Consider the following 19,039-nt stretch of genomic DNA (forward strand, 5'->3'; position numbering starts at 1 on the left):
GAGTGAGATAGTGGGGTACCTAGCAGAAGACTACACCAGAAGAATAAGCAAGAACAGCCTGATACTGGTCTCTTGACATTCCTGAAAATCTCTAGATGCTTAGAATAAAGACAAAACCAGACTCCAATTAGCCGATTTGGGAACATTTTAGCAGGAGTTTTATATGCCTTTTGGCACTCCAGAGGGGAAGAACACCAGACATGAAAGCCATGCAGCAGTATCCCAGCCTGATGATGTCAGGATGCTATAACTATGGAGCTGCTGCCTTCCCATAGTGTTGGGCAATCCTGCTCCTTTCAAAGGCAAAACCCGAAGGTGAATTACTGCAGTAGCAAGCTTTCATCTTCCTTTTAAAAGATTTGCTTGTGAGACCCTTAGCCTGGGTCACTCTCACAGAGCACCGGATTTCCATGAGACTCATGGTTACTTCTCGCTTTTGCCCACCTCTGTCCCAGTCTCAGAATTTCAAGTGGTGTCAACTCTGGCCCCCAGACTGGGTTAGCTGAATGCTGCGGAAAATAATAAGCCACATTTAAAGATGCTGTGCATGATGAAGCAGGTGCTAAGGAGGAGATGTGATTAAGAAACTGGTTTGGGTGAAGTGACTGTAGACTTTTTCCACTTCTGTAACAGAGCACTTGGAGACAGGTGCTGACAGAAAATGTCCCATTGCTGAGGCCTTCCCCTTGGCTCCAGCTTGTGTATGCTGGAGCTAGGCCAGAGTATCAGGTTGCTTTATGCCACGAAAAACTAGAACTCTGATCTGGAAAGAATTGGAACTGCCCATGGAATGCTGTCAGACATATGATCGGATAGCGATTGCTAAGGAGAGGATGATCAGGCCTCAGATACCCGAGATCAGCATTGAGAAAACAAAGTTTGCAGCCATGGCAGCGACTGTTACCTCTTAAATGTTACCCTCTACAGGGCTTGGCATCCTGAGGTGTAACGGAGACTGTTAGTCCTTCTTATGGTGAGTGAACAGGGCCAAAGGAGCTGAAATACCTTGCACAAATCAGGAATACCTTGCACAGCTATTGCTGACTGTGGGTATCTGTGATTGCACGTACATCTGCAGACTCATGCCTCATGCAGGCACCCTCCAATCTTCTGCCTCAGTGTTGTGAAAATTCCTGGTGCCAAGCAAGAATGACATAGAAAATTTGCCTGTCAGTTATATGAAACAACTGAGGCTTGTTGGCTCTTAGCCCACACGGAGCGATTGTTATTTTCATCTGTTTTCAATAAGCTTTGCAGTTTAGAACAAATGATCAAGATTAATATTCTGAGAAAACGTATAAAGTTTCTTAGTAATTAAAAAATACTGTAAAAATGGAAATATTTTCCATGTAGGGTGGAATACTTGCCAAAGAATTACAGTATTAGTACCATTAGCTAATAGCCGTGAGCTGTCAACTTTAATATTCACACACACACATATATTATTTCTAGATATGGTTGCATATGTTAAGAAATTACCTATGGGCTAGTGGTAATTGAATTCTGTTATTATTGCTTTAGGGTTTTACACATAGTAAATTAAACTGTTTGCAGCCTGGAGGTGGGGTTAAAAGTTGAGGCAGAACTTCTTCAACTTTCCCTTCTCATTCTAGATTTACAGGCTCAGCTACTTGCTGCTGCAAGAGGACAACTTCTGACAACTGTTAAATGATGACTCCTTTCTTTAGGAAAGTGACTGTAATGTCTGTAAGAAAGCAGTAATTGTGCTATAAAACATAGGCAATTTTCTACAGCAATCTTTCAGTACTGTAAAATAGGTCCCACAGAACAGCTTGGAGTAAAGGGAGGGAAAGAAAGAAGGAATGCATACGGTGGAACTAGAAAAGAAAGGAAGATATAAAGTAGTATTTAAATTTAGCAGTAGCTAAATGGGTAAATACTACATACAAACACACACACGTACACAGGCGAGTATAAGTTTATACACTGAAAAACTGCCAAGTGCAGAAATCTTTAAATTACAGTGTGCATCTTTCTTCCTGCTTAACTCCTGGAAGCTTGTGACACAGACCGGCAGGGATAATCTCTCTAGTGTTCTGAAAACATCTGGGAGACTAGGATGCTGGTAAATGTAAGTGAATTGGTTTTGCAAACGAATGCAGTGTTCCTAAGAGAAAGAGGCAATGGTTGAGTGATACAGTAAATCTTGTATGGCACCCAAGAATTTGTAGCTACCTGACATAAAGTGCTGACACAGAGATAGGCTAACTCATGGTGCAAATTTGCTTAAAATATCTTACAGATTCCCTTTTTCTGTGGGGCTTTTTTTGCCTTGTGCTGCACTAAAGAACCCATCCGAGAGATTCTGCTCTGGCTGGTTTTCCACAAATATCATCGGCGCTTTGGGCCGCGTCGCCCCCGTGGCCCCGCCTGCAGCCCACCGGCCCTCTCAGGTCTTCAAGTCCTTGGGCAGCTGTCAACGAGCCCGTGCTCACTTCTCCCTTCTTCTTCCACCGTTGCCTCCTGAAGTTACATCTGCCTGTCTGAAGGGGCGAGCGCTGAGCGGGGCAGCCCGAGCAACCGCTCCGCCCGCGGCCGTCGCCGGACACCTCCTGTGCCCCTCGGAGCTCCTCCTACCGGCGCCCCTGAGGGGGCCAGGCGTAAGGCCGAGCTTGGGGCCGCCGGGAGGTTCGGGAGGGAGGAGAGGCGGCAGCGGCGGGCGGGGAGGCGAGCGGGCGTGTGACGCCGGCGGCTCCCGAGCGCCCGCGGCTGCCGAGTCCCCCCGCCTCCCTGGCCGCGCAGCCTGCGGGACACCATGGCCGGCGAGACCGAGGATCCGAATGGCCGGGAGGCGCAGACCGTCTGCGACGCCCTGGGGCGCTGCGAGGACACGTTGCGGGACGTCGTCCGGGAGATCCATGTGGACATCCAGCTGTTCAAGCAGGGGGTAGGGCGGCAGGTGGAGGAGGTGCTGCGCCTCGCCAGCCCCCTGGCACACACGGTCTCGGCGCTGCAGCAGGAGAACCGGCGCCTGCGGGCGCAGCTAGAGCGCCTATCTCGGCAGGTGGAGGCCCTGGGACGGTCGGCGGGGCTGCCGCAGGAGTGGGCGAACGAGGCAGTGGAGAGTCCCCAGGCCGCGGGGCCCGCCTCTCCGGGGCAGGGTTCGGCCGACGGCACGTTCGCCAGCCATGCCAAGCCAGCGGCCCCTGGCCGAAGCCAAGTAAGTGGTCACGGCCGAGGAGGCGGGGGGAGGGAGGGCCAAGAGGGTACACGGATCATGCCGGATTCTGCATTGGCACGGGGGAGCGTTTAGGGACGCAGGGCTCCTCTTCAGCTGTGCAGTGTCAGTGGTATTTTGGGAGGTGCTCTGAGAAATGGTCTTGGCCATGATACCACATGGAGATTTACCTAATTGTGGCGCTGTTTGGTCAAACTGGGGTCTTGGTTAGAGTGGTAGTAACCTGTCAGTTTAGTGTGGTTAGAAGTAAGAAGATGGGGCAGTCTCACCTGTCAATATACATATCTATGTGAATATTTGCGTATCCTTTCTGGACTCGATTCACGGGGATCTGTGTGCCAGCAATGAGGTTTGCCAGTTGGCAAGCTCACAAAGCACAATAGCGTATAACAGGCAGTAACGTGAACAAGGCTGTATTCTCCCTCCCTCTTCCGCCGCTGCCACCTGAGGTTACATCTGCACCTCTGAAGGGGTGCGCACTGAGCGAGGCAGCCCCGGCAGCCGTGCATCCTAAGACAGCATCCTGCAGTGAGACAGTTTTGTTGTACAGCCACTGTCCCAGACTGCTGCAGCTTGTCCCTGGCAGCCTCACGCAAGCTATCATGGTCTCCATGACCTAAACTTGCACAAACATACACATTCCTCCCAGTGATAAAACTTCCTGCAGTGTAGTGGAGCGTTGTAATTTGGGGCATAGAAACGCCATTTAGTGGGAAGCTCATCTGGTACTGAGATGTTTTGTGTCATACTTTTTCTGTGTGTCTGTCTCTGCGGGAAGAGTCGAGATCTCCTGTGCAATCCTTGATGCCAGGAGGGGGCAGCCAGACAGTACACTGTGATTGAGTCACATAAAACTGGAGTACTAGAGCCTTGGCTTTCACAGATGACAGCCTATTTTATGTAACCTTGATTAAGCTATGTCTTAAGGGGTTTTTAAGACTGCTGAAGCTTAAAAAAAATGGTCTGTGGTCCATCTAGGCTTGGAGTTGAAAACGAAAAGCTTGGAAATTAAATTCACTAGAATTGGTAGGAACAAGCAGAGTCTTTTAATTCCTATTGACTTATAAATGGGGGCATAGGGCTTCCCACATCTGGGCAATTGAAAAGGTAAAGCTGCTTCTTGATGCGCTGTTCCACCATAATTATAGCAAATGCTGCCTTTTGTCCCATGTGACAAAGGTAAGCAGCATACATACAACTTTCAGATTGGTTCCTTTTTGTTCCATGGAGCCATCCACGCTTGTTTGTATTGCACAGAACAGAAGTGAGCTGAATGACATGGAAGGGACAAGGGATTGTGGTCCCTCACACCATTCCACCTGCTCCATCACCATTGTCTGCATTGTGGTGTGTCAGTTTTCACAGTCTGTGAAAAGTCTTGCATCAGTGTTATGGCAGTTTTCAGCTTTGGGTATCGGTCTGCCTTAAAGCACAGTATGAGGTTCTGTTTGGATTGGAACCTTCCTGTTTTGCTTTGAGGGTTCAGGGAAAATCACTTAAGGACTGATCGTTCTTCATTGCCCTCCCAACAATTTAGGCTGGAAAAGTTCCCAAGCTGGCAGAACTGGCCGAGAGGGAATGTCAGTACTGAGACCTATGGGAGGTGCAACTAGAGCTGTACAAGCCAAATGCATGCAGTGAAAACGTGATTTTGTGGCTGTTCTGAAATGGTGAAAGAGCAAGCTTTGGTTGCTTGCTTTTGATCACCCAGATTCTCTGTAATGAACAGTGTTCCTTCAGTTGCTCGCAGTTTCTGGTTACATCATCAAAGCCTTTGAAACAGTACCATAAATGGCACTGTGTATGTTTCCGTATTTCCAGATGTTTCCATGTTTCTAAACACATTTCCGTAAACAAGTACCTGTGATAAAATTGGTGACACCCCTAGTCTTAGAAAATACTTCTGTAAGTATGAGATAAAAGAAGCAAGTAATACTGACCTGGGAATAGTAGCAAATCAGAAGTCCCTTTTGCTCTTGAAAAGATTTATTGGTTGAATTCCTTTTTACTGTGTGGTCAAGGCAGCCTTAATTGGATACCAGAGATTCTGAGTATTTTCAGTGTCTGAAACATTATTTTCTAATATTGTTAGGTTATTGTTCAAAGTAATTTGATTTTTTAAAAAAGTGAATCCAGGGAGTTCCAAGCATAATTCAGAAGTAAGGACACAAATGTCCTTTTAATTCTACTCTGGGCAACTTCTACTATGGTGTCCTTGAAAGCTGCTCTACATCAGTCTAAATGCTGGTTTAGGTGGAATTTTAAATGGCCATTAGCCACTCTGATTTGGAGGTGAGTCTTTCTGTTATTTTGATACCAAATCTTAATTTGGCTCTCTAACCAGGCCAGAATCTGAGAGTTGCTTTCACAAATGTGGAAAATAAGGGATGTTTGAAGAATTATTTTCAAATTGGGATCCTGGAGCCATAGCTGCACTACCGAGGATTTAGAAAGGAAAAGGTTTGATCTTTTTTTCTTGATCAGATTTTACAGTTTGGCAGGAGCTTTAAACTTACGATATTTCCATAGCTTTTGTGGTTGAACATGGTGCCTTTGTTAACAGGGAGGACTGAAAATACTGTAAGGGTGTTCTGTTCTAATACTGTCAGAAGAGTTTCTGTACAATGGGGACAGACTGCTGCAAAGAATCTGCCTGCATTGGTCAAAGCAGTAGAGCGACGAATAGCTGACTATGAACACATGCGAAGGTCTAAACAAGTTTTACCCATTGGTATCTCTCTGTGGTGACCTGATGTCTTTTCACAATGTACCTTTTTTCTGCAGCAAATGGAAAAAAAATTGCACAACACTGTTTCCTGCAATCTCAGTCAATTTCTCTATTGTTGTGCAGAGTCTTCTGTTTATCATCTTCACAGTGGATGGTGTTACCTTTATCTAACAAAAGATAACACCTTGTAGATGCATGGGGTCTGTGAGGACAAGTGTGCCAAGATTGATTCAAGTCCTGCATTGCCAGTGCTCCATTTGCAGCCTTGGCTCTTGGGGTTAGGTAATCATTCCCTTCTTGTGTTGTGGTCACTGACACAAGGAAGGCCTGCTCTTGGCAGATGTTTCTACATATTCTTCTCACTTTTGCTGCTGTTTGAAATTTAGCTGTCATGTCTGTTGTCTGTTCTGACAGAGTGTGAACCTGGATGACCACCACAAACCTGAGTTTAGAAGAGTTTTTAGTTCTTCCATCATTGAAAATGGGTATCGGTCTTCATCAGGTAGGAACAGGACACAAAATGACGTAGCACTACTTGTAAAATACCTGATTCTGGCAGGCATAGAGCAGGTCTCACATGTTGGGAGTGTTAGAATCCACTATGGTTTCAGCATGGGTATTGTCCTGTGGCACAAATACTTTACTTCCTAATTAGGAGTTTAATTTTTAAACTTTAACTTAGTTGTTAAACATGCACTATGGTGTTTCATAAACTAGAGGCTATTACTGTCATATTATGTTGGATGGTAGTGATAGTAAGGCCTCCTATTCTGGGTACCATTGTAGCTTTGCATCCCAAAACATCTTGCAGATTACCAGTCTGCTTCCATCATCTTTCAATGGAGGAAGGACTTACTGTCTGCATTTTAGAGAAAACTGAGTTATACAGTATTTCATAAAACCATTAAAAGAATAAACATGCTGCCTCCTAACCCAGCGCAGGAGATGGGGAGGGAGGGCTGCACAGAGGAAGAGGAGGAGCTTACCAAAAGCAGATACTTGTGTATTAATGATATGAAGACGTTGTTCCTGCTGAGATTCATGTAGAACAAGTACAATCACTGCAATGATCACTTGCACTAGGGTTGTTTCTGCAGCGTAAGTGGTACAATATCCCACAGGGAGAACAGGGTGGGATAATTTCAAGGACTTGTAAAATGAAGTTGTTGCATGGAAATTGGTTTGTAACTTTGTTACAAATCTGCAAACAAATTTACTTCCTCTCTCCTTTTTTTTATTCAGGAAGTCAGGCAAAAGTCTGCCATGAACTGACTTCTTTTCAGATATCAGACTCTTCTTCCCCTGAAGCCCATGCCCCTGCAGTAACCCTACAGATGCCCCACCTTCCCGTTACTGCAGTAACCAGGACATCTGAGAAGTTTTCAGGAGAGAACATCTGTTCAACAGGAACAACTAATGCATCTGCTGGCCTGCTGGGACAGAGCAAAAGCAAAAATGCAATGGCAGTAAAAACGTCCAACCAGCCAGGTAAAAGAGACAAAAATAACTTGCTGAAGGTGCATCCCATTTCCTTACTTAAACTGGTGCTGTGAGTATTGTTCTGTGACCTAGTGGTAATTCTGAAACCTTGCTTCTATGGCTTCTGTGGCCATTGTGAGACACTCTAGTTTGGAATATTGTGAGTCCAAGCTGGAGCTTTAGCCTCTAATGTCGCATCTGCTGAGAATTTTTGCTGCCTCATATATTTGAGTTCTTAGTGAAGCCTATCTTCTAGCCCAGTTACTAAATTCAGTAGGTTACTGGATCCCTTCAACATGCCCAGCTGTCTTAATGAAATTTACAGGGGCTTTTAGTGCTTTGAGACCTGAGACCTCTTGAGAAGTTAGGCAGATATTTATTTGGCTAACAAGTTCCAATAGTCATTTGGAGGAAGAAATAACTGACAGCAGTCTGACACATGTATACAAGTCAGAGTGACTGCAGAATCTTATTTATACCTAAATTGAGGGTTAAAAAAAAAATCATATTGAAGTCAAGCATTCTTGAGCTGTGACACAAATTTGACTATTTATATGGGTCAGAAATTACAGAGGGAAACCAGATAGAATTGCCAGCAAGATATAGGGATTATTTGCAGATTATTCTTTCAGCTTTTAAAGCTTATTAAAGCTTATTATTAGCAAAAATTTCCTTTGTCTTTTTTTTTTCTGCTGATACAGTGAAGGACTGGAATTCAGTTACAGTGAGAACAGTGGATTCATCTGCCACAGGAGGTGAATGTTCTATCAGCATGCCCTTATGCAATATAGATTGAGAGGGATTCCATGCTCTTTGTCTGGGGGTTGAGATCTGAACATATAGTTCTGATTAGTAGGTGCATTGTAATATTAAAATTGCTAACAAGTCTGAGTGCAGACTCATGAAATCATGAAAACTTGTTCCACTCTATCAGATTCTCAGTCAGTTCAAAGTGAGGGGTACTTGTCCTTATTTGTACATGGATGTACACGGGTACTGTTAGACAGTCTCTGCACTGGAAACCGTAGGTACCAGAAAAGTGTGGCAGACAGTTTGTGCGGTGAAGATTTCAGCTGATCGGTTGCAAACTGTGACTGTACACAAGGTAATGGCAATTGGAAAACAGTGTGCCCATATTGAAGCAAATTCCCTTGAGCAGGATAAACTGAGTAGTCTCCTTTGTAATATGAATGTGTCAAAGGACATAATGCCTTAAGGATTTCTGATTTCGGTTGAAGTAGATGAGTTGAGCTCTATCCAAAAGTACTTCTGATTGATGTCACCAAACTGTTACTGTCTGCATGATATGATGGCATTTCACAGTGGTCTCAGGTGTTGGTTTATTTAACGAAAGATGTAGCTCGTTCAGAATAGGTATCACAATCTCCTCATCTTAAAACGTCTGAGATTTGCGTAAATATCTGGAAATGGTTAGTAGTCATGAATTTGTCACATCTATGTGCTGGCATTTACCAGTGTGTTTTACCTGAGAAAGGCAGTTGATCTGGATCCTTTCTGTAAGAAGTGGGGAGAGTTCAGCATTTCCAGAGGGTAATTTGGACAGTGATCAGGCTGGATTGCTTCTAAGATGCCAGTCCTTCTTTGTGTATAGAAGGAGCCTTCAAGAAATAAATTGCTGGCTTATGCAACAAGTTTTGGCTTTAGTATGTAAAACTGGGCAAGACACTCCATTTTTCTGCATTTGTAGGGCACAGCTAGAGTCCAGAACTGGGCTCTAAGTGACAAAGTACTAAAGATAGAAGCTCAGAGGTGAAGGGAGGAAGATGCAAAGTTGGTTTTCAGCCACATTTACAACTTTTGAGTCTGTTCTACCTTCCAAACTAAAATGTTTCCTGGTAGAAATTAGGTAATTTAAATTATGCTCTCAATTATGTCAGACTCCCCAGAACTCCCCTATGTCTGCCAGAATGACTTTTACAAGGTGAGCTATAGCATCTTTCCTTTAACTGAAACATCCATGGTAGTGTGCCCTCCTCTGAATTCTGCCCAAGGCCCTGAAATGATCTGACCTTCCCAGTGCAGTTTTATCAAAGGCATCCTCTCACAGTCCTTTCTGGTATGTTTACACCACCCACACTACAGTGCAACAATTTTACAGAGGAATTGAACCCCTGAGGAAAACCCTTGCCCAGCTTATTAGTTCATATGAAAGTTAGAGGCCTGCAGCTTTTCAGTGTGGTGAGTAAAAATCAGTGTGTATGTACCTATCGGGAAATTATTTGAAAGCACATGAGGAAAGTTTCTGCCATAATGCATCTTGTCTCTTCTGCTTTTGTATAGAGAATACCACTTCTGTCACTAAGTCTGTCTCAGCTGTGAGCTATGGGATACAGAGTGGAACCAAAACTGGTGAAAGGTACGTATTTCTCTTGACATTTTATTAGGCCATTGTAGTCAATATAGTCTCAAGGGACAGGTGTTCTGCTGGCTTGGAGAACAGGTTAGTCCCAGATGCTGTATTTTGACTACTGGAAGTATAATTGTACAATAACCTACTTGCCCCATTGTCCTACGTTAACCTAGGTAATAGTTTTAGGTATGTACTGTGTCCATCTACATGTAAACAGGCATAATCCTCTTAACCCCTCTTCTACTTTCAGGGAATAACCGATCAGTGACTACTGGAATAATCACACTATCTGTACTAAAACCATCCTACTGATGTACATAATAGTTTTCATTCAACACAGCAGTGCCTGTGTGCACACCCCGAGTGTTCTCAGGTGAAGCATAGCAGGTATATTTATTGATCGTACTTCTCATGGAAAATCAGCAACCTGCTGTATATATGATCCTGTATATCTAGTTTCAGGACCATTCATTCTCCCTAAATCCCTTGCACGACTTGCCCTTTTGTGCCTTTGATTCCACTATCAGACCCATATCTTGATTAATCCTAACACCTTTCTTTTCACAACACATCCGGTAGGCTGTACATCAACATCTCGCCCGTGATCACAGCAGCACTGCATAACCTTAGAACTTTTGGCTCTTTTCTTTTGGGGGCTTCTTCAGGCTGCCCCACCAGTGTACCGAAGAACAGATGAATTCCTGATGCTGTATTATAAGCCTATCAAAGGCTGTGAGCTTTCCTGTGGGTTAAGTGAAACAGACATGAGAAAGGATAAAATTTTGTAAAGCAGTTTCAAGTAGACCTAATCGTGGATTTCCACATTATTACAGTCTTAATCAGGAAGACTCTCAGTGCCTGCCAGTAGTGGATTTTTGTTTGGAGGAAGAAGTTGTCAGGCCCTTTGAAAACACCTTTAAAAATACTCAGCTGTGTAGAAATTTGTACTTTGAACTTAATTTTGGAAACCCACAAATGACTGCTATCAAATATCCTTAGTTTGGCTAGCCTAGAGTTTAATTTGTAGATAAGTGCCTTGCTGAGGACTACTACACATTCCTGATTACTTCAGACTTGCAGTTGCTTAGTATAGGATTACATGGTATCACAATTACTCCTGGCGTATCCAGGCATTCTCAGCATGCAAATTATCGATTGAGAAAAATGGGAGAGCAGCCAGTTTAAATCTTTTAAATTGGACTTGCATCTGCCTTGAAAAAAATCCCAAATTAGGCATTATATTTCTTTTGAGGTGGTTCCAAAATCAGCACTTCCATATTGGAGTCATATGCTGAGCACACGAGAACTTGGTGTTATCCCTGACCTCGATCTGTATCAGAAATTGACTAGTGACACTGATGTCTTTGCTCTTTGCCTGTTTCCCCATCTCTGTCATAGGGAATGTTTCCAAGTGCAATGTGTGGCTTACTTTGTAAATGCTGATGAAGCAGTTTAGGGCTCAAATAAATTAGAATATAATCCTATATTTCTTGATGAAATTACCGGCTTACAGTCAGTGAAGCAACAGTGACATGAGCTCAGAATTCTTGCACTGTAAGTAAAAATTTCAAAATTACTTCCTGAATTGCCCTTAAGGCTCATTTTTAAAATGTGACTTACTCTCCAGGACATTTCCAGCTGGAAATTAAAGGGATTTAGTCCTCCTGTGTGACCACAACTTTTATTTTTCTTTTCTTTTTCTCTTTATTCTTAAAGATGTTTTAATTGTTGTTCTGTTCAGTGGTACAAAGTGCTTGTGACTTGTCTAGCTGTGTCCTATTTGTAATAATATCTTATAGTCTTCTATACTTAAGTGCTATTGTGTGTCTATAAAAATTTGACTTTTATTAAAAACGCTTTTGACTCATTCAAGTCCTCTTGAAATGACTCTTTTGGGAAGTTTAGTGCAAGCAATAGTTGAACCTTTGTGCTGACTCCTGGCACTGCAGAGTTAGTCTTTTGTTTAGCCACATCCTTTTCATGTTCTGTTTCTCCAGTGCCACTGATGGTTATTGTGAAGTGACCCCCAGCTCTCACTCCTCTCCTCCCACTGTGCATCGCCCGGTTGAAAGGAGGCGGGAACTGGTGCGATCTCAGACGCTCCCACGGACTTCAGGAACTCAGGCCAGGAAAGCACTTCTTGAGAAATTTGAACGTGATGATGCAAAGTACGTCACACTCCTTGTCTCTAGAGTGGTTTGTTAATGGGAAACGGATTTGTTGATTATTACCGGCACAGAACAGCTCGGTGGGTGGACTCTTTCAATGTAAGATTTTGAGCTAAGGGACAATACAAGGTCACGTAAAGCTTCATTGACTTCACAGACTGAGCTCTGGAAGTTCACAGCTACAGATTCCTCTGGCTTTGGAGTTGTTCAACTAAAGAAGCAGGTGCCTTTTTTCAGGAAAGAGTTCTGTGAAATCTGCCTTCTCTATCAAGAGGCTGTGAGTATAGTGACTTTCTGTTGCCATTCATTGAGGACCTGAAGTATGGACTCTTCTTTATGCACCATGATGGCAGTATGATTTAAATAGTAGAAGGCCTGGAATCCTGGGTTTAGTGAAATAAAAATCAGTTTTTCTTGCAGGACCAACAAGTCAAAGTTTCAGCAACATGTTTCTGAAATATCACCTGGACAGGGGCTGACCAGGGCAAGGTTGCATAGATGTTCCTGACAAGTAGGTTTAAGTTTTTCTAGAATGTAACTTATTCTGGTCTCTGTTAATTTTCAGAGGAAAAGGAGAATCCAGAGCTAAGCTGAAGAGATCGCTGAGTTTTGGGGTTGCCAGCGCTAGCAGCATTAAGCAAATTCTCTTAGACTGGTGTCGCTCAAAAACCATAGGATACAAGGTATCCAGCACTTTGGGCTCTCTCGTTTTTCAGGAGAATTTGCCAAAAAAATATACTCAAAAAGTAAATGTAAAATATGCTACACAAGGAGTTAACTTCCTCAGGGTCATCCATTTTTGTGTGGGTAATGCAAACATGGCTTGCATGGGCAGCACTTCAAGGCAGTGATTGCATGAGTGAGATTCTGTATGTCTACTAAAGCAATGCATTAGTGTTTTCCTGAAAGCCTACATTTTTGTGCACATGGAGATAGACGTCAGTATACACTCACATTTTTTTTTCTTAGTTGCAGGCTGTGATTTTTGCATTCTTATTATATATGGAAAGTTCTGAATAACATTTTGCCAGTACGTGGAGACTATGGCCATTTCGCTATACAGCAGACCAAAGTACTATCGCCACTAGATAAGTGAATTTGTAGTAGATGGTTGAGTTTGAACCATGAGCAAATTTTTATGAGGTAATGTCAAGCGTAACTAAATAATACAACAGCTGGGATTTTATTCATTTTACTTGACCTTAAACTGCAATTGCCAAAGCAATTTCCAGGTTAAATTTTTTTTTTCTAGGTTTATTTGTGTGTGTAGTATGTTTTTCAACATTACTATAAAAGGTTGCGTAATTATTGCTGAACTGTACATTATAGTATACATAAGCAGAACTAATGAAAATTACCGTTCATTGCTTACTGGGCTTCAATTTTGTGGGAAAGCAGCAGGTGACAAGAGCACAAATATATTTCTTTTCAGTGAGCTGAAATATGTTTCTTTTCAGTGAGCACAAATATGTTTCTTTTCAGCAGCTGAAAGTAACAATAGGAATTTGTTTTAAGAATCAGTTTTTGCAGTAGGTGTAATTCTTCCCATATTTCTGCCTATTTGTGTGTAAACAGGCATTGAATTGGGCAAAACAAGCAAGCATAGTCCTTGTCTAGTGTTATTCTTGCCAGAAAATGAACTGTTCTTCAATTATAAATCCTTCATAAGGTGATTATGTTTATATATAAGCAGTGTCCTTAGTTTCCACAGATACTGAGCTGGTGCACTGGGCCTGCTGATGTTGACATTTTTCACAGTGGGCTTTGAATCAGTGGCCTTGACTGTGTCTGCTTTGCATCTGGGTATTTCAGGCAAAAGGCTTTCATTGCTAAGTGCTCTGTTTTTTTCCAAGTATACCAATAATGCAGTGGATAGGGATGAAAAATATAAAGCCTATACTGTGTTGCTTTTGTTAGTGGGAGAGAAGAATAGGAAATGGCCCTGAGCAGAAGCAGATGCTCATATTTGTTCCACCGTGCAACATTAACGTTTGATTTTTTCATCATGACAGCACATTGATCTCCAGAACTTCTCCTCAAGCTGGAATGATGGGATGGCGTTCTGTGCTCTTGTGCATTCTTTCTTTCCTGAAGCTTTTGATTATAATAAGCTTGACCCAGCTAATCGCAAGCAAAACTTTGAGCTGGCCTTCACCATGGCTGAGTGAGTATCACATTAGCTCTCTATGAAATGCTTCCAGTTCAAGTCTAACGCAGTGGGCAGCAGTGAAGAGTTTAATTACTATTCTTGTAGAACCTATATCACTAGCTTGCATGTGTCATGCCAAAAAGGATAGAGAAATGCATAGAGGAAACATAGAACTTGTGGGAGACTTCACCTCTATACATCGCTTTGGTTGAACAAGAATGAAGGTTGAATTCATTGTAGGTAGAGATGAAGGCTGAAAGCTTTTCAGTATCTCGACCAGGTGACTGCTTTTCTGAAAACAGACAGAGCTAATACCCTCAGACGCATTGTCCTGTTTCTTTTTGATGCTGTATAGCATCAAATGCTAACTTGTTTGTTAAAATCATAATGAGTGCAAACTCATTTCAGTCAGAAATAGTAACTTTCTTGACCTAGTATCAACATGATTCTTAGAGCAACAACATCTGTATACAGCTGGGTTTGGTACATTTTTTCCAAATACTAGCAGGCAGTGGGAATACATGGCTAATGCAGCAACTTACAGAACTGGACTTGCTATTTGCCATTCAGAAAAAAAGCTTTCAAAATTCTTAGCATCATGTTTCTATTTATTCCAGCCTTCAGCAAAGGAATTCATTAGGGAATTACAAGGGTTTTTGTATGCACACATATATGTATATTTATCACAAAAATTTGTTCCTTGTCAGTGAGCTGAAAGTGATTGATCTCTAAAGTAAAACTCTTGAAGGAAAACTGTGGTGTTCTACCTCAATATATGTATGACAGTAAGTATAAGGGAGAACAGAAGACAACATGCACACAACACTAAGAAACATTAGGTAAGAAGTATCTACAGAAATTACTATTCATAGCTGTGATTGCCTTTAAACTGTTTTCTTCAGGTGCCTATTCTCTCAGTTATTGCTGTTCAGCCCAGTATGAGCTCTGCTGATCAGATTGCTTCCTGCCTTTGTGATTTCTCATTTAGGCCTTTGCAGGTCTAAATCTGTTCCTTTCTGCTGGTTCAGATTCAGTCAGGCTTCTGCTCTCCAACCTAAGCATCTGAGACTGATGTCCTAGTCACTCACATCTTTAAGATATAGAGGTGGTAGAGGACAAACAATTCACAGCCACATGGGCCTTCACTAGCATATCTCATCTCTTCCTCTGTTTTTCTATTCTTTTGGAACTTCCTATATATTAACCAGAAGCTGAGAGATGGGCAGACTAATGTGAAATTGGGCTACATGGTAGAGATATCAGGAATGTGAATGGTAGTCAGTGAAAAAAAAAAACAAACAACCTGTAGAGGGACTTCGGATCAGATCCCAGTATAGAGGATGGGAGGGGAAAAAACAGGAATATCGCATGCTCACAAAAATAACAGTGTCTCCAACCTGACCTTTCTCGTTTCATTGTGAAATGGAAGACTGCTGACAAACCTCAGGATTTTGTAAATGTTTCAGTGATGCTTAAATCAGAGCAGCAAATGAATCTTGGAATCAGCTGCAGGCCTCATATTTAACTCTTGATATGCTGTATCTGGTTTATTATTACTACAGGAAAATGGCTCACTGTGACCGTCTGATAGAAGTGGATGACATGCTGATGATGGGTCACAAGCCAGACCCAATGTGTGTCTTCACCTATGTCCAGTCTCTCTACAGCCACCTACGACATTTTGAATAAAACCATCGACACCTCTCCAGCTAGAAGGGTCAAGTACAGTATGCTAATGGGAAGAATGACATTTTGCAAATGGAGCACAGTGGTATTTCTTGCTTGTTACTGTCCCTTTGCTTACATTCAGTTGTGTGGCTGGCTGACTGAAGTGTTGCTGAGCAGTGCCCTGAAGTGTTGATCACATCACCATGTATGGAAATAGGTTTGAAAAAGACAAAAGAACATAGGCAAAGGCAAATGCTGTCATTTTGGTGCTATAGTAGGTTGGATTTTTGATATTTTTATGAATAAAGATCACAGGAAGCTGATTTGCTGCTCTTATCTCTGTAAGGCTGGGAACACAGTTTTATGCAGTGACAAGTAACTCTGTTATGAAGGTGTTCCCTCTTAAAATGCAGGTAAAACTCCAGAAGATAGCACCTTCACTTCCATTTCTCTGTTGGGCATGGGACAAAAGAAATAGCAGATGGACAAGGAATATTCTGTTTAGTAAATAATAACCTAGAGTACTCAACCAGTAGGGCAATATTGTCTCTCCTGCAAGCCTGCCCCTCTGCCCCAGCACACATACACACACTCAGATCAAACAGGCATTGTTTTGTTCTCTTAAAACATAAAGAAAACAAAACCCCTGGTCTGATGCCTGTGGTGACAAATAACTACTAAGTTGCACACCAGCGTTTGTCTGTAATGCTCACATCTAAAATTATTTGCTGAGAGACATGTTAAAGCCTCTACTGGCATTCTTGGATTAATTTCTTAATCATGAAGTATGGCAACAGCTGTTCTGTATATGAGATTGTGTGCTTGCATAATCTATGATTAGAAGACAGGTGGGAGCCGGCAAGGTACAAACCTCTCTGAACAGTTGTAATAGAAATAAGGCTGTAATGTGCTTAGACAGGGACTCTGTAGGAAAGCAGCCCTCCAGGGTGGATGGGAGTGAATTCTCTACAACTTGTCTGGTCCTCATGCTGACCCAGAGGTAGACAGACAATACACCACAAAAGTATGAAAGATATCAGTATCTTGAAATGCCTTGCACTACTTTCAGTTTTCAGTTAAATTTAACATTGAAATCACAATACAGTTCGATTATTCCAGATTTACTAGACAAAAGGATCATGTGTCACTCTTTCTGGCTTTCTTTTTGATAAAGCAACAGAACCTTGTTTTCACAGTGAATGTTAAAGTCTAAACCACTAAGAAAACATACTTTAAAAATGCCTTTTAAAATTATTTCTTCCCTAAGAACAGGCTCATAAAAAGTAAAAACTGAAAGCCAGAAGCCCTCTGCTCATGCTAGAGAATGTTTTTTTAACCTGCACTTGTGCTTTTTGTAGACGTTTATCAAGATTACTTTGGTTCTGTATTGATGACCATTTACAATAAAATATGTCAAGCCCTCTTCAGATTTATTGCACCTCTCTAGAATGAAGTGACAGATAACCAAGTCAAATCAGTGAAAACTACACAGAGCTTTTGCTTAGAAGATTTTAGTTCTATTCATGATGTTCTACGCTCTGAATTTCAGTTTTAAGAAGTACAGAAGTTCAGTTGCATTTGGAATATGATTTTAGTTCAGTCTCCCTTTCTAGTCAAGTTTTCTTCAGAAACCATGAATGAAGCAACCATTTTATTAGCAGTCTCAGGAAACAACAACAAAACCACCAAAAGTGTACTAAGTATAAGTTATCTGCTCTAGGCGTGTATCATCAGGTTCTGTTTATAGTGTAGTTATGCTGTTGCTGTGACACTATGGAAACTGTTTGAGAGACTTTTAAATACATATAATAATATAAGGAGCTGAAAGATACTTAATCAAATTAGCAGGATCCTTGGTACTGTTAATCTCACAGCTTTCATGCAAGTGGACAGAGATACGGTGGGCTGTTCATATTAGTCATGTAACTGCCATTGTCTTCAGGTTATTACTTTGTCTTGAACAGCCATAATTCTGAGGAGTAAGTGTGCGCCTGGAACTCTACCAAATGCCCTGTAAGGAGAAACACACTGTACTTATGGTTTGGAGAAGTTTGGATTAAGCATGATGAGAAATCTGTCCATGGCTGTCACATGCAATACACCTATTTACATTCTCACAGCAGAATACTTTTTATTGACTAGCAGAGCCAAATTCCATCATAGCTACCACAAGAGGAGCAATACTGGCTTTATACGTCGCATTTTTTCACAGTCCCAAGGCATGGATGATTTTACTATGCAATATGAGTGCTAAAGTCACAGGTAAGTGCTTGGGCAATTTAGGCCTAGTAGCATGTAATTAGATGAAGGAAGTTTTAGACAGTAAAATTATTGCCAATTCACCAGGGTGAATTTACACCCTTTCTGTAATTTAACTTTTTTTCACAGCTACCCAGAAGGTCTTTGTACAGGTTTTCTAAAGTCTTCCCACTTCAAAGAGGGGATGGTAAAGATACCTGGTACTTGCCAGCAAACTGATTGCAGGAAACTGGAAAACTGTAAGCTGAATTTAACTGTTGGTGTTTCATGTGTAAGAAGATGAGATAGATAGTGCTATGACACAATTTTAGAAAAACTTACAGCTTTGTGCATTGAGAGATCTGATTTATATGAATAACCTCGACTACTTGATTGTATGATTAAATTGAAATTAAAGTATATAATGTGTGCCCCAATGGATTTTCAGTATCTTTATTATTTTAAAAAATGCAGAGAGCATGTATGTACATATGACAGTAAGTGTGTTTAGCATGAGTAATAAAGAGAACACTATATCAAGTTGGCATAGTATATATTTTACACAAATGGACCATTTCTTAGCTTTTCTAGTGTTTCTGCACTGTATCTAAAAGTGTCTAAGGTTGTTTATTGGCAACTTGATTCTGCTTTTAAAGGCTAGATTAGTTTGTTCTGTACAGTATTTTCAAGGTAATGGCAGCAGAGGCATCATCTACTTTTTAAGATTATGTTTGTGTACAGCTTCCCACAGCAGGAAGGTCCTCCTCTTTGAAAGTATAATAATTGGATAGATGCCTTTTATCACTTCTCCCTTTGTGTGACACTTGCAATAAAGTGTTTAAACATATGTTCAAACTCTTGCATACATGTAATTAGTTCTAAAACTAGCCTACAAGGTTCAACCTGGGTCATTAATTTAAACCTGGCCTGGCTTACAGGGATACTCACAAGTGTCCAGAATGAAAGATGGAATTGCTTTGCATAAGGTGCACTTTAAAGCCACTTTCAGTTACGTTAAAATAACTTTGTGTCTAGATAA

At 41.7% G+C, this 19,039-nt stretch overlaps 1 protein-coding gene across 1 annotated transcript; it reads left to right on the top strand.

Annotated features, from left to right (window-relative positions):
• Positions 1 to 2,750: 2,750 nt before the first annotated feature.
• SMTNL2 (smoothelin like 2) lies at positions 2,751 to 18,437 on the top strand. The gene is made up of 9 exons (XM_027883788.1): positions 2,751 to 3,181; positions 6,342 to 6,429; positions 7,170 to 7,415; positions 8,108 to 8,161; positions 9,708 to 9,783; positions 11,775 to 11,945; positions 12,511 to 12,628; positions 13,958 to 14,109; positions 15,657 to 18,437. The coding sequence occupies exons 1-9, from the start codon at positions 2,777 to 2,779 to the stop codon at positions 15,781 to 15,783; spliced, it is 1,437 nt and encodes a 478-aa protein (XP_027739589.1). The 5' UTR covers positions 2,751 to 2,776; the 3' UTR covers positions 15,784 to 18,437.
• The last annotated feature ends 602 nt before the right edge of the window (positions 18,438 to 19,039 follow it).

The sequence above is a fragment of the Empidonax traillii genome, unplaced genomic scaffold (assembly GCF_003031625.1).
Source record: "Empidonax traillii isolate 1590-97213 ecotype Southwest subspecies unplaced genomic scaffold, ASM303162v1 scaffold135:size1941959, whole genome shotgun sequence".
Taxonomy (NCBI): Eukaryota; Metazoa; Chordata; class Aves; order Passeriformes; family Tyrannidae; genus Empidonax; species Empidonax traillii.

Coding starts and splice junctions, on each gene's coding strand:
- SMTNL2 (XM_027883788.1), top strand. CDS start 2,777: ATGGCCGGCGAGACCGAGGATCCGAATGGCCGGGAGGCGCAGACCGTC. Junction 6,430..7,169: donor TGGGTATCGGTCTTCATCAG/GTAGGAACAGGA, acceptor TTTTTTATTCAG/GAAGTCAGGCAAAAGTCTGC. Junction 14,110..15,656: donor CTGGCCTTCACCATGGCTGA/GTGAGTATCACA, acceptor TTATTACTACAG/GAAAATGGCTCACTGTGACC.